The sequence below is a fragment of the Pezoporus flaviventris genome, unplaced genomic scaffold (genome assembly GCF_033815535.1).
Source record: "Pezoporus flaviventris isolate CSIRO_AGI_PZ_B2104156 unplaced genomic scaffold, CSIRO_AGI_Pfla_v1 ptg000085l, whole genome shotgun sequence".
Lineage (NCBI taxonomy): Eukaryota > Metazoa > Chordata > Aves > Psittaciformes > Psittacidae > Pezoporus > Pezoporus flaviventris.
Window position 1 is genome coordinate 16,680 of NW_026892633.1, and position 16,213 is coordinate 32,892.

General features: G+C 38.6%; 1 protein-coding gene across 2 annotated transcripts in view; it reads right to left on the reverse strand.

Moving 5' to 3' along the window:
• Positions 1–528: 528 nt before the first annotated feature.
• Positions 529–16,213, reverse strand: part of LOC133280691 (transcription factor RFX3-like) — a 178,082-nt gene continuing 162,397 nt past the window's right edge. For both annotated transcript variants that reach the window (XM_061475607.1, XM_061475606.1), the window contains 6 exons: positions 9,965–10,062; positions 9,476–9,625; positions 7,599–7,807; positions 6,460–6,613; positions 3,470–3,512; positions 529–2,629 (listed from right to left, as the gene is read on the reverse strand). In XM_061475607.1, the coding sequence (XP_061331591.1) occupies positions 2,388–2,629; positions 3,470–3,512; positions 6,460–6,613; positions 7,599–7,807; positions 9,476–9,625; positions 9,965–10,062 (896 nt within the window). In that variant the 3' untranslated portion in view covers positions 529–2,387. The remainder of the gene's footprint in view (positions 2,630–3,469; positions 3,513–6,459; positions 6,614–7,598; positions 7,808–9,475; positions 9,626–9,964; positions 10,063–16,213) is intronic.

Here is a 16,213-nt window from a genome sequence, read left to right on the forward strand (position 1 = left end):
ATGTTTAAAATGAAAAATGCTGAATATTTAATTTTAATTTACTTGTTAAAATCTTATAATGCAAAATAAAAGGTAGTAAATATTTATCATAGGGATATTTTTAGGATTTTTGGTGATGGATGCTGATTTCTAAGGGAAAAAAAAGCAAGATGCAGTGATATTTGGGAGAACAAAATCTATGAGGATTCATTGCACAGGTGACTTTAGATATAAATGAGTATAAACCTCATTTGCACTTTTTGCCAAGACAACATCTGCTGACATCAGTAGTAATGTTGCCTACATAGAATGGAGCAGGATGGGTTGGCCTCCAAATTTTGCTAAGTAATTTACAAATAATTTTGTACCTCAAAAAATGTTAGGATGCCTTAGTTGACCTGTAGCCATTCTTGGAGCATCTGAAAGATGTAGCAACAAATTTCTTTGCTAAAAATGCACTTTTCATTTCACATGGTGTTCACCCATTTGGTATATATGACTTAAAAAAAAAAATAATAAATCAGTCCACAGTCGCACTACATAAAAAAAAGAAACTTCCTACATTTCTTTATACAGTCCTTTCTATAAAATCGATTTTTTTTATTCTCTCCTTCACTTTTTTGCTTTTAATTATTTATTTTCACTATTTTAGCTTAGCAAATCCATGTGTCTTCTTTAAAAATAATGAAAAAGCTTGAAAAAATCAGAGATGTTTAATATCAATTAATATGGACTGTGTGAACTACCACTATAAGATGCAATCATTAAAACATAGCGTCAGGCTGACACCCTACCACATACAGAAATTGAAAATATATGCTGCATTATGTACCTGCTCGTTTTAGTGAGACTTCTTAAAATTAAAAGCTGACAAGGGTTTAAAAATACATAGCCATGCTTATGACTAGGGTCCATTTACTTTGTTAACAGCATTTGAAGTTGGTATTAAAGCTAGTTTTGCTTTTCAAGTTCCCAAGCAAATTTTATTTGTAATAAAGTGAAATTCAGCTAGAAACAAAAAAAAAAAATAAATTTCATTATTAATTTTAAGAGGGATATTAAAATCACTTAATAATAAAACCCCTTTTATTTCTTTGAAGACTATGTAACCTGCCCTTAATACTTAGGAAATTTGAAAGTTACAGGCACACCTTGTTGAATAAACTTCAAGAGTTATTAAGAATAACAAAAAATACTAAATCTTAGCTTCAGTTCTATTTAAGGCACCATGTAATAGCCGAGGTACAATGATCCCTGATGTACATTCTTAAATGGCAATGGTCCATCTAGCCACCTATTCAAATTCAATGCAATTGGGAATCAGTACAAGTGAGGTGTGCCAGCTACACTACCTTATTATTTTTGTGTAAAAAAATTAAATTTACTTTAATAATCAGGAAATATATTTTGAAAAGAAAATGATGCAGGTTGCTACATTCCTTACATTCTATAAATTATCATTTATGAAAGCAGCAGATTGAACTAGTAGTAGGAAAAGACCTGGAATAGAAGAAATTCATCCAAAACGAGTTTTTCCTGCATGTCCAGCATAATCAATTCACTTCTTTTCTGGTTCAGTTTCTATCAACTACAGTACCACTCAACAACCAATAGCATCTGTGCAGCGGTCTCAAATATAGGATCAGTACTCTCAAAAAACAGGGGAACTGGCATGCAAATAAAATCTGGAGCTGTTGATTTTAAAGGAAGTTTGGATTGTTTATGTGGTGATCAAATAATTAGGTATGCCTGCAATGTAAAAATTACCACATTGTTACAGTACTATCACTCATTCTGCATTTGTAAATGCAGAGAAAACACTTCCTCCTTAGGGAAAGAAAACAGTAGATCTTCCCAACCCTCCAACAGTATGATAAAAATACCCCCTGGATGCTAACAATTTAATCAAAATAGTGTCTTCTAGTTCTGTTCAATGAAAAGCACCTTTTATAGCAAACTCGATACATCTGCTGTCAAATGAGTATGCCTCCAGTATAAGTCAAAGTATTTATTTTAATATTTCACAGAAGTGCATCTAATTAAAAACCTATGTATATTAAATCATTATGACAAATAGTTAACATCATTAAAATATTTTTAAATTATGAAAAAGAAGTTATTTGATTTTTAGGAGGACAAAAGCATTAACATTACAAGCTTTGCAAAAATCTTCCTTGACACTCAAAACTAGGAAAACTCAATACCAAGTAACCAATGCAGAATTATTTTGCTTAGAAATTTGTTTTAAACATCCGGCAAAATGCATGCACCCATTTCATTTCAGAACTCCAATAAAAGGTAATGTTCAGCACAGCTAAAATTTGATAAGTCAACTTGCAGACCTATTCCCCTCCCCCCTTTAAGTCCAGCATCAACAGTGCTAATGTAATTGGGCGGGCACGTCAATATCACACTGCAGTATATGCATTTCCAGTAGCACTGCACTGTCTGATAGTCTGAGAATTTGTAACAGTGTGCTCATTATGAAGTGGGTTCAGGAGGCTCTGCTCTACTCCACTCTCAAGCACTGGCTGCTGCATAGAGCCCACCTGAAATGCCTGGTTTAGTTCTGTTTTCTCCCTCTTGGCTTGTGGCTCTCCATTTTCATCCAGCTCTTCTTCTATTTCACTTTCAACTTCACTGCCATCATCTGCACAAAAAAAAAAACAAACCCAAACAACAACACCAAAAAGAAAATCAAACAAACAACAAAGCAAAACCAAAACAAGCAAGAAAAAATATCACAAAAGGAAAAATCTAAACACGAACGTCTTCATTTTTCAAATAAAATGAAATGTGAAAACACAAGGAAGTGTAGCAACCTCATAAAATACAAACTGAAAGATCAACTTTTTATTGGGAAAAGTCAATAAATACTACAGATAAATAGGATAATGAACCCTCTCTAATGTTATCCCATTTTACTGAAAATGAAATGAAAGTGAAATGAAGAGAGGTTGACTTGCTCCAAATCATACAACCAGCGTAAGAATGGAGAACAAACTAAGCCTTTAATCTACAAAGAGGACAAAACCTCATTTCTTACTATATCCTTCAGTAACAGTTAGCAAGCTATTTGGTGAGTGCTTGGACACAATTTCGCCATCTTCTCTTCTCAAACTCCTAATTCACTACAAATGTCAATATATGTATATTCTCATCATATCTTTCTTTTTCCAACTGTCCATCCCCTTCAACTCTCTCACCAGGATATACAGCTAAATTCTGGGTGAAATTTTGAAAATTTCTTGTGCAAACAATAAACATTTTAAAAAAGGTTTCCTATTAAGAACCTAGAGTATTTAGTCATTATTGTATGCTATATATCATGTATAGCATATTGTACCCATATAATAGTAATATGCACATAAATCGTGATACAGATTTAGATTCTGCTTTCCTATGTTTTCAAAAAATAAGAACTTATTTTGCTCCAAGAGACACATTAGTTCTACATAAAACTGTACATTTGAGAGATTTGACTGCTTACCTTTATCCATATTTCCAGGGGATATAGAATTTAAATCACCAAACTGCAAAATAAATAATAAAAAGTGTGGACACAGTCCTACACAAACACGACCTTAGATTATCTATGATGAAGCCAGTACTATGCTCCAATGTTTTGTGGCTAGTATGAAAGTACATGCATGTGACTGCAGTCACAACCATAGTATACCAGTTCATTTTCCATCCCATCATATTCATGTTCATATTAAGGAAATTAACATTAAAATAAAAATGCTCAGCAATTAAAACCATGGAATATAAACCTGAGCATATGATTTTGCTTTTTTGGGTGACTTATGTCAAGGCCTTTGTTGCTTTGAGTGAGATATTTCTTATGTAGAATGCTGGAAAATATGACTAGTGTCCATTTTTAAACTGCGATATTTTAATGGAAAGCTCCTTTAAAAGTTCCTCTGAGAAGGTGTCTCACTAAAGGCAGTTATAGTGTAGCAAAACTATATGCAAAGTAAATAAGTGGCACCACTGAAAATAGGGTTTATGGTTATTACAGTGCATTCTAGTTTATTTATACAAATAAAGTGAAAAAATGCTCGCAAGTAAATGCAACCTTCCTTTCTCCCTTTCCTTGTGTGAGTCATCTACTCTTCTCTTCAATGAGAAGCAGCAGAGCATAATTTGATGGGTGAATCTCATACAAAAGGAGTACAATATTTAGATAAATATATTTCTAACCATACTTGATTCAGTCCTTTTCATAAATATGGAAAGATAAAACCTCAGTGAACACTAAACCAGCATAAGTAGCCCTATCCTTCCAGGTTCCCTCACACATACTCCCTTCTCGCCTCCCCATACCCATCCTTTTGCCTTAAGTGTTCACATGGCCATGCAAAGAACCACATGACAGAACTGACCCAAGGAAAACCCCACCATTTTAATGGGGTTATTTTGCACAGGATGAATTCTCTGATCCAGTTAACCACAGGACTGCCTGAGTACTTGTGCCAGCATCAATGTCCAAAGCTAAGGGGACAGGAGAGGAGGAGACAGAGTGCTTTTCTCAGCTGCAAAGCCAGTTTATACTGGCTTCAAGTGTTTGTCAAACTAGCCTTAGTCTTTCCTATTATATTTCATCCACAGTCAGTAAATGCAGAGAAACACAAGAAGCCATGGATTTAATGAATATTTATGTCATCTTCCCTGTTATCCTCTCACCTCTCAAAGCTTTAGATTGCTCTAAGATCATATCCATCTTAAATTTGCCAAAACATTATAGGAAGTCCCACAGTGCACCAAAACCATTACATTTAACCTATACCATATCTGTCAAGAAAAAAAAATCATAGAGATACTACACTTTTGCAATACTTTGCTATAAATGTAATGGCAGTGTTTAATCAAATACCTAATCAGAAACAGTCATTTATTTTTTCTAAAGCATGCCATATCTAACTACAAATTAAGTCAAGACTCCCCATCTCTATGAAAAAGCACATAGAATCGTATGTTCACATCTATCCATTTTCTACCACTTTAAAAGCACTGATCCTTGAAGATAACTCCTAAGATAATGTGAATTCTTAAGCAACTCACACGAAATTACCAGTTAGGTGGGCTACTGTAAAAAAGAGGTCTGACATAAACTTCAGTTTGCAAATACAATGGGCTCATATAAGACACAGAGGTTCTGAATTGAGACTTTTGATCTGTTTATTGAAATATAAGCATGAAAATATGCAATGGCCAATCCTGCAAGTACTTCTGTGCTACTTTCATTTCATGCATGTCGTTGTCTGTTGGCCCTGATTAACACCAAGCACTCATCTAGCCATTCGCTTACTTCCCCACCCCCTGTCCAAAGGGATGGTGGAGCAAATAGGAAGAACTAGAGTGAGAAAGCTCATGGATGAAGATAAAGACAGGGAGATCACTTACCAATTGCTGTCACAGGCAAGAAAACAGGGGGAATTTAATTTATTGCCAATTAAAATAAATATTTAATTGCTGATTTGAGTAGTGGGAAGCAAAAAAGAACAAAACATTTAAACACTTCAGGAAAACATCTTTCTTCCCCCTTTCCCAGGCTCAACTTCACTCCAAGCACCTCTCTTCCCCCTGTGTTACTGTTGCAAGTTACACTCAATCCCTTCAGCGAGGCCTTGTGGTCAGTACATAGCATTTTTTCTCTGTCACTCCTTCCTTCTCACTTTTCCTCTGGTTCTCTACAGGCTGCAGTTCCTTTGGGAATATCCCTCTGTTCTGGAGGTTCTCCACAGGCTGCAGGGAATATCTGCTCCACCATGGATCATCTCCTACTGCTCTGACCTTGATGCTCCCTCTGCTGTTTCTTACTCTCTTTTTGTTCCCTCCTCCTGTGCCTGTCTGGTGTTTACTGCCCTTTCTCAAATGTTTTCACAGAGGTGCCCGAAAGTTTGCTGATTGGATCAGCTTTGGCCTGTGGTGGGTCCATTGCCAAGCTGGCAAGAACTGGCTGTGTCTGGCACAGGGCAGTCCCATACTTCTTCTCACAGAGTCCACCCCTGCAGCCCCTGCCCTGTCCCCACCTCCCCTCTCCACCCCCCAGCCTTGCCACGTACAAGCAATACATGTAAACAGTGCCACTGAAGCAAAAGCAAGTTTTGTATGATTCTATTCCTTTTTTGATTTCATATGAAATATTTAGTTTCCCAGAACTCAAAGAAGGTTTCTACCTAGTAGGTTGATCTAGAGTTTTTTTGTTTGGTTGGTTGGTTTTTGTTGTGTGTTTTTTTTGTTTTTGTTTTTTTTGTAAGAAGTAATTGTGGTTTTAGTACACTGAAAAACAATCAGCCAAGGAAACATGGATTAAGGTATATAACTCAGATTTGAAGATGCCAATGTCTTTGCAACTCAATCTGCAACAGTTACATTACAAAATATCCCATAACTCCACGTAAATGTTAAAAATGTAGATGCATATCCAAACTGATCACCAAATTCACCAATCCATTGTCTTACATATTATCTTACCTCTCCCATAACTGCGATTGGTGTCTCTCCTGTTGCCTGAGCAACACGGTGCTCTACTAAGTAAAACATGTACTCATCATAAAGCAAGCGGATCAGATGAAAAGAGCCAAAGCTAGCAGCACTGCGTAAGGTTAAATCTCGAATCACCATTGAGCTATTTAAACATGGGGGGGGGGGAAAAAAATCACAGTTCTTTATTAATTTATTCATATGGAATATGCACTTCAAGAATAATATTTTTTAAAGTAATGCTATCCACAAACAGCGGATTTATGGTGTCTTCAGAAAGAAATGTCCCGGGAAAACAATTATTTTCTGAAAGCATGGTTGGAGACCACATTATACAACTAGAAGCTAAATTTTCAAAAAAGACAGGAAAGGTTTTGTTTTGACATATTCACGATTACCAATATGTGAGCGCATGTAAAAACTGACCTTAGTGGAAGGAAGTTCTTTGCTAAAATTTTAAATAATAAAATTGTATTAATATTATTTAATTTTAAACAAAGCACTCTTTCAAAATATTGTGTCTGTTATGCTCACATTCCTAGTTCAAGGTTTTTAATTGATATGTTTTTTAAACTTATAAATTTAAATAAGTTTGTGTACACCTTCTAATAGAAAAATGCAAATAGTGGATGAAAACTCTATCCCAGCTGAAACCAGGACAGTATGAAACCCTCAGAAAGTAGGTGCTACTATGTACTATTTTGGAAAGAAAACACTAGCTTTACTATGATAACTGATACAGTAGCAGATGACATGGACTTTTTGTCTTTATGTTCTTTTTACACATTAAACATATTTTTTCCCTACGTAATGCAAATAGAAGCCATGCTATTTTAATAAATAGTATTAAGAGCATTGGCTTTACAACTGTATAGCTTTTCAATATGAAATGTTTCATTGCATGTTTCCAAATCAGGAATCAAATCAAATATACAAGGATCGTTTCATCCTCTGCTGAGTTGCGCATAGCCCTGTGTTTAACACTGACAACACTAATCTTTCGGGGGAAAGGGAGGCTCTTAATTTCTTGGGAACTATTGTCTGATATTAATTTTGTCAACATTATTGAAGCATACAGTTCAGCAACTAATAAAATAGCTAAAATAATTTAGAAGACTATTAAGAACTACCTGTAGAAAGACCATTTTAAAAGAAATTGCCGTGCTGCTTTAGGAAAGCTGGGTCTTCCTTCATACGGTTTCAATGCTTGCATCATTACATTATCAAGCCAGGCAGCCCACTGCTCCAGAGTGCTCTGCTGCTGAAGAGTCACCTTGAAATCTGTTTCTAGTCTTTGAACCATATTGTCATCACACTGACACACCCAGGAAGCCTGCTCCTGTTGCAACACATGGCAAACATGAAAGCAAACCACAAAATGTAAATTATTCTTAAAGACTGAACATTTAAATGAAAAGGATGAAATACACTTATTAGGCAAACTAATGAGTATTTTTATTTTCATGTCCCTTTCAATTTTGTTGGAAGAAAATGAAAGTAAGGAACCCAAAGTATAAAAATGGGCATCAAATAAAGTACATGCGCACAAAAATACAATGGGAAAAAACACAAATACATTGCAATGTTCCATATTAATTTTCATGACAGAATTTTCAAATTCTCTCATAATTTTTCTAGTAAAATTTTCAGGAATTGTCATGCTTGGGACTACAGGAACAAGGAATGGAAAGGGCAGTCAAATGCAAGTTGAGAGAATAAGAAATAGAGTAACCAAGAAGCCAAAGTACCATGGTTCCTATTTATTTGAAAGAGTTAAGACCAAGTACAATTTCTGTGATATTTTTTAATTGCCTTGATTAAAAAGAGCTTTGTTTTCTATGCAAAAAATTATTGTTTTGTTTATCCATAGACTGCAATATATTGCACATTGCTCAATGAGTAATATAAATAGCACATAACTGGACAAACACAGTCCATGTACAATAATCAACAATTCACACTATTAACATCAAATGTAATTATATTAAATTTTAAAGTTTAAATAAGACCAATAGGACACGTCTGTTAAATGGAACTTAGAGAAAACCAATATTGGTTTAATATAGGCCATATTCTTAAACTTCAGCTGTCACATGCCAAGTTAACATCTCAACTTTTATAGACCCTGCATCTTACCACAGAACAGCATTTAATATACCATATATTTGTCACATACTAATCTTAGGTAAATATGCACACCATTATGCTATATAACTATATCTGTGTTAAATTTTATTTATTCAAAGGTCTTTCTCAATAAGCAAAAAGAGCTTAACTGTTGCTAGTGAACTCCTGAACTTCTGTTAAGATAAAATGTGCTAAAAAGTTTGTTCATGAAAGAAGACAAATGTATGACTGCCAGTAATCTGGGCAATGTCAGTTAGCTGAGCAACAGGAGAAAAAAAAATGCTGTTTCTTCTAAGGAGAAGAAAGAGGTAAAGGGCAAATCTTTTTTCTAAACCTAATGAAAAAATACTAAAACTGATGTTTTACAGATAACTGGAAACTACTTCTGACCACTTACTTAGGAAAGGCTGGAAATGTAAACACAAACAATTAAGGAAAGTATACCAATGATATTATCTTTGAAATAAAAATAAATGTAATGAAACAATCTATACTAGAAACAGTACTGTATGATCAATATTTTTTTTAGGGAAGATCAGAAGCTATGCTATTATCGAAGATTTCTTCTTCAGGCATTATTCATGCTGTTCATTCTAAGAACACATGTACTCTTTGCTTTCATCTTCATTAAATAAAAAATGGAAGAATGAATGATGTGAAAGATAAGCCTTCAGAGAAAATGGAAATAGATAATGGTTCAGAGGTTTTATTTTCCTTACAGCCAAAGTGCAAGCTCAAAAGTTTCAACTGAATCACTGCACATATAAAAATCAGCAAAAAGTTCCCACTTTCTTGATGGAATAATAAAAACTAACAACAAAAATCAAAGTTTCTGAGGGGAATATTTTTTTAAAAGTCTGTTTTTTAAAGCCACAGGTACCTGTACGTTGGCAAAATCAACACGGTTGAGATCACTGAGCATCTGGTTGATCTGAGAAGTGTTTTGAAGCACAGCCCGAGCTGCCTGAGCCAGGTGATTAAGAGATGTGTATCTTCTCAAAGTCTGGGCAAAGGCACTTACAGCAGCAACCTATGAAGAAATCCATTCATCCTAACACGTTGTATTATCAGCAGGTCTTCTATTTAATCTATTTTAATATTAAAATTATTCTATTAGTTTATGATCCCTCAGACACTGCAATTCACGTATACTGGAACAAATACAGTTTTTCCTGGTTTTTTCTTGGTTTGTTTTTTTTTTTTTTGCAAACAAAGTTATTTCTAATCCCATGATTCATGTTCGAAGTTCAACCTAAATATGACATTTAGCATAAAAGTTAAAATGCTGCTACTTTTAGATCTTAAATGACATCTAGTGTACAATTACATAAAGTGAAGACTGCAGTAAACTGAAGTAAACTTTGTTTACCTTGGTTTGTATCATTCTCTGTGGAATATTGCTCATGGCACTGGAAAGCCAACCTTCAAGGCTTTTTGCAAAATTGCGAATGGCTTGAGTCAAGGCACCTAAATGTTAAAGAATAAAAATAAAATGAAAAAGATGGCAAGGTATCTCTCTTGAAACCTTTTGCATCCTCAGCATTTAAATATTCTGCATTGAGATCTACTGTATTTATTGGCGAAGAGATGTATCCAGTCCAGGTTTGGATCCCTCTCAATACAAGAAGGATGTTTGTTGATAAACTGGAGCAAGTTCAGTAGAGGACCACGGACATGGTCGGGGGCTGGAGCAAATACCTTATGAGGAGAGGCTGAGGGAACTAGGTGTGTTCAGCCTGGAAAAGAGAAAGTTTAGGGGAGAACTAATAGAAGCCTCTCAATATCTACAAGGTTTCAAGAAGACAGAGTCAGAGTCTTCACAATGATGCATGGCAGGAAGGTAATAGATGCTGGTTATGAACTTGAAAAAGAGAGGTCCTAACTTGATAAATTATTTTCACCTTGAGGACAGTCAAGCAGTGCCAATCATGGCCCCTCATTGGACTCTACAGTGTATCCGTGCCTCTAGGGAACCCAGAACTGGACACAGGACTCTAGGTACACAGTACACAACTGGCGCTGAATAAAGGGGAAGGGTTTACCTACCTGGATCTACTGGCAATGCTTTGCCTAATGCAGCCCAGAATAGCATTAGCCCTCTGTGGCACAGGCACACTGCTGGCTCATGTTAAATTGGTGTCTACCAGGACCCTCAGGTTCTTTTCTGCAAAGCTGTTTTCCAGCTGGCTCACGTCGTCCCTCCCCCCCCGTCCCCCCCCCCCCCGGGCATGTACCGGTGCATGGGATTGTTTGTCCCCAGGGGCATGGCTTGGCACTCCTCCTTGTTGACGTACATGAGGATCCTGTCAGCCCGTTTCTCCATCTTGTCAAGGTCCCTCTGGATGGCAGCGCAACCCTGTGATGTATCAGCCACTCTTCACAGTTTTGTGTCATCAGCCAACTTGCTGAGGATACACTCTGCCCCATCATCCAGATCACTAATGAAGACATTGAACAGTATTGGATCCAGTATTGACCCCTGGGGTACACTGCTATTTACTGGCCTCCGTCTAGATGTTCTGCCACTATGCCCATGGGATCTTCTTTGAGGATGGAGGACTGCTAGGGAGAGACAGGATCCACATGACCTACTGGGGCACAAACAGCTTTGCCAACAGGCTGGATAACCTGGTAAGGAGAGCTTTATGCTAGGAATGATGGGGAAGTGATGAACAACAGTCAAGTGAGAAAGCCATAGACCAAATGGGCAAGCGAAGGATGTGGCATAAGCAGGAGGGTCCTTGTAATCAACAAAACTTCAAGCATATGCATAGGAAGTGTCAGGAGATCAGCATTATAGTAAAGCTTTCATGCCCTTTTGGAGAAATTGGCACGATTGGGTGCTTCTTTGAAGTGTCTGCACACCTATACCCACAACTCGGGGAAAAACAAGAGGAATTAGACATCTGTGAGCATTTGCAGGGCTACGATCTCGGGGATCGGAGAGATATTGTGGGATGTCTCATACAATTGGAGTGCTGCAATGGATGGATACGGAATCTTTAGGGAAAACAAGACAAGAAGATGCTCTATATGAAAGAGGACCTGGAATGCATGGAGCTTTGCCTAGGGATAGATGATAAGCCAGTTGAGAGCTTAAGGGTCCGGGTTAGATGACATACCAACGTGGGGGATGGTGTGAGTATCTGATAGAGACTGGCTGATCAGGAAGAAGTAGATGAAGTCTTGAAGTGGGTTGACCTTGGCTGGCTGCCAGGTGCCCGACAAACTACTCTATCACTCCCCTTTCTCAACAGAACAGGGGAGAAAAACGTGATTAAAAGCTTGCGGGTTGAGATAAGGGAGAACATTCAACAGTTACTGTCGCAGGGAAAACAGACTCGGCTTGGGGAAAATAATTTAATGTATTGCCAAATACAGGATAATGAGGAATAGAAACAAATTTGGAAACACTCTCCCCTCCCCCTCCGACCCCCCCCCCCCCCGCTTCCCTTCTTCCCAGGCTCAAGTTCACTCCCAACTCTTCTACCTCCTCCCTCTGAGTGGTGCAAGGGGACGAGGAATGGGGGTTGCAGTCAGTTCATCACATGTTGTCTTTGCCTCTCCTTCCTCCTCAGGCTCTTCCCCTGCTCTAGTATGAGGCCTCATCCATGCGAGAGTCCTCCACAGACTTCTCCAACGTGGGTCCTTCCCACAGGCTGTACTTCTTCACAAACTGCTCCAGCATAGGTCCTTTCCACAGGGTGCAGTCCTTCAGAACAGACTGCTCCAGTGTGGGTCTCCCCACTGGGTCATAGGTCCTGTCAGAAAACCTGCTCCAGCGTGGGCTCCTCTCCACAGGGCCACGGTTCACGGTTCCTGCCAGGAGCCTACTCTACCATGGTCTCTCCATGGGCTGCAGCTTCCTTCAGGGCACACCCACCTGCTCTCGCAAGAGGTCCTCCATGGGCTGCAGGGCGACAATGTGCTTCGCCATGGGCTGCGCCATCTCTGCTCGGGCACCTGGAGCACATCCTCCCCCTTCTCCTTCCATGACCTTGATGTCTGCATAGGTATCGCTCTCAAATATTCTCACACTTCTCTCAGCGCTGCTTTTTTGCAGCAGTTGTTATCCTTTCCTAAGTATGTTATCACAGAGGCGCTACCAATGTCTCCGATTGACTCAGACTTTGGCCAGCGGCAGGTCCATCTTGGAGCCAGCTGAAACCGGCTCTTTCCAGCATGAGGGCAGCTTCTGGTATCTTCTCATAGAAGCCAGCCCTGCACCCCCCACCTATACCAAAACCTTGCCGTGTAAACCCAATGCAGGTCTTCTTCAGGCAACTGGAATAAACCTCATGTTCACAGGCTCTGATTCTCATGGAAGACTTGAACAGCCCCAATATCTGCTAGATGGACAACAAAGCAGAGCACAAGCAGCCCAGGAGGGCAGTCAAGCAGTGCAACTGGTTGCCCAGAGAGGTTTGTGTAGTTTCTGTCCTTAGATGTTTCCAAGACCCGACTGGGAAAAGCCCTGATCAAACTGTCTGAATTCAGCATCGACCATGCTTTGAGCAGGAGGTTGGACTCGAGACCTCCTGAGGTCCCTTCCAACCCGAATTGTTCTTGGAATTCTATATTACGTAGCAACTATTTAGTTTCTGATTTAACAAACAGATCTGACCACCTATGACCTTTTCAAGAAACTTATGATCAGCAGTGAAAATTCATTTTGGCATTCCTACAGGTACATCAGTAATCTCCTGAAAACTGCCATCATGAATTTTCCACCTTCAATGTAAATGCTTCTGCTTTTAAAGAGCAAAACGCTGCAGGGAATGGCAGTTATCGCAATACCACAGTTTCCTCAAGTAAGCTCAAAGTACCCTGAACCATTGCCAACATGCTGTTTATTTTAGTTCTGAAGAACAAAATGCAATGTGCAGTGTTCAATAAGCAATATATAAGAATGCGTTTAACTAACAGAAGGTAGGACTGCTCTCTGTGCTGCAAAATCCCGGTGGTGGAGATAGAATGCTGCTACAGTAACGAAGGAAGAAAAAACTAGAAAAGAGAAATCATATTATCTTAAAGTGTGGGTTTGTTTTTTTTTAACCTATACCATGTCTGTCAAGAAAAAAAGATCATAGAGATACTACATTTTTGCAATACTTTGCTATAAATGTAATGGAAATGCTTAATCAAATATCTAATAAGTGTGTTTTATTTTTCACAGCATCCTTTTCTTCAAATTTGTAGTGATGCCTAGTTTATGTAACTGCCCCCTAATGCAGATGATCATCTGAAAATTGATTTGGATTTCTAAAACTTCTGTATTAGCTCTGTGGAACAGGCTTTTTTTTCCTTTTTTTTTTTCCTTTTTTTCTTTTTAATGAGGTTTCCAGTCAGAGAACAAACTCTCTTTTGCACTGTCAACCATCTAACCCACTTACCCTTCTACATAAACGTTTTTATATGCACTAACTGAGCATTCACTCATTTTAATTTTTTACCCGCAGAATAAGAAAAAGTCAAAGAATAAGGAATACTGTAAATAATGTGTCAACAATATTTAGTCTTTTGAAGAAAATAGCATATTTTTCTAAAGAAATAATATTCCCTCTTTCTATCTAAACACTGTACTATTAGTGGACAGTGATGTATATAGAGTGATCACAAATTTCTAATGAGCTCTGAAAATGATACATTAAACGAAAAAAAATTGTTGTCCTCTGTCCTGTCCTGTAAATAGTGGTTAACATACCCAGCCGTTACCAAAAGCCTAAGCACCTACATGCTCCAAACATTCTTCAAGTTGATCTGACTGTCACCAAAATTGCCAGAAACCTCTTCCAGAGAATCTTAAGAACAATCCGGTGAGAAAAAAAAAGGCCTAAGTTCATTCTGATAGTTTATAAAGTGCTACTAAACACACGTGAAATGATGTAGCCAAAAAAGTTACAAGGAGAACGTTTATCTTTGTATAAGCATTCAAAAAGCTTGGGTTCTCGTCTGAAATCTCTCTCCTACACAAATCTCACAAACAACAGGATTTTGCAGTCTTTCCAGTACTTGCAATTTCTGAAATACAATGTGAAAAAATATGTTGAACGTAACTTTTCTGCCTGGATTAGGAACTCCCTGGCAAGTTTGTTACTGTCTATCTTGTCACTTGTGAAGAGGTAGAAAGGCCATTCTCAGGGGAAAGGCTCTATTGCCACTAAAACACAGTGGCTCTGTTTTTTTTGCTAGAGTCATTAGATAATAATGAACTTTACTCCCAACTCAAGTATAGTGTTTAACTGCTTTTTAAACAAAGACATTTGGCTTTTTCCTACGCAGTACTTTGTCATTCATTCTGCGGGCACTAAAAAGCTTTCACAAAAATTTCAACTGACCAAATTTTACTTAGAGTTTGTTTTTTTCTGAAAGTTTTTCCTCACTGTTTATTTCTTTGACCTGAGTTCAGCTTTAGCAGTCATTTTTCTCCTTAGTAGCTGGTGCAGTGCTGTGGTTTTGACTTTAGCCTGAGAACAATGCTGATGTTAAACTAAAACACAAGAAGTTACACCTCAACATGAGGAAGAACTTTTTTACATTGAGGGTGGAAGTCAGGATCCTGCGTGGGGGAAGCACAACAGTAAGCAGGACTAGAGCCCTAAACTTCCGGAGAGCTGACTTCAGCCTCTTCAACCACCTACTTAGAGGAATCACTTTGGATAGGGCTCTAGAAGAGAAAGGAGTCCAAGAGAGCAATTTAAGCACCACTTCCTCCAAGCCCAAGACCAGTGTATCCCCACGATGAAGAAATCAGGCAAAGGGGGCAGGAGACCTGCATGGATGAGCAGGGAGCTCCTAGAAAATCTTAAGAAAGAAATTTAAAGGATGTGGAAAAAGGGACAGGCCAAGTGGGATGACTATAGGACTATCGTCAGGGTGTGTAAGGACGTGACAAGGAAGGCCAAGGCCCACCTGGCACTGAGTCTGGCAAAGGACATCAAGGAGAACAAGAAAGGCTTCCACAAGTATATCGGCACCAAAAGGAAGATTAGGGAAAATGTGGAGCCGCTGCTGAATCAGATGAGTGTCCTGGTAAGGGAAGGCACAGAGAAGGAGGAGCTTGAATGCCTTCTTTGCCTCAGTCTTTACTGATGAGGATGGCTCTCAGGAGTCCAAACCTCAGAGGTAAGAGAAGGCCGGAGAAAGGAAGACTTCTCCCTGGTTGTAGAGGGCTGGGCTAGGATAGGCTAGACAGGACATAACACCCACAAATCCATGGGCCGTGATGGGATACACCCACAGGTGCTGAGGGAGCTGGCAGATGTTGTTGCCCTGCCACTCTCACAGAATCACAGAATCCCAGGGGTTGGAAGGGACCTCAAAAGATCATCTAGTCCAAACCCCCTGCAAGAGCAGGGTAACCTAGAGTACATCACACAGGAACTTGTCCAGGCGGGCCTTGAATATCTCCAACGTAGGAGACTCCACAACCCCCCTGGGCAACCCGTTCCAGTGCTCTGTCATTCTCACAGTAAAGAAATTTTTCCTGATGTTCACATGGAACCTCCTATGCTCCAGTTTACACCCATTGCCCCTTGTCCTATCACTGGACATCACTGAAAAAAAACCTAGCTGCATCATCCTGACACTCACCCTTTACATATTTGTAAACACTGAT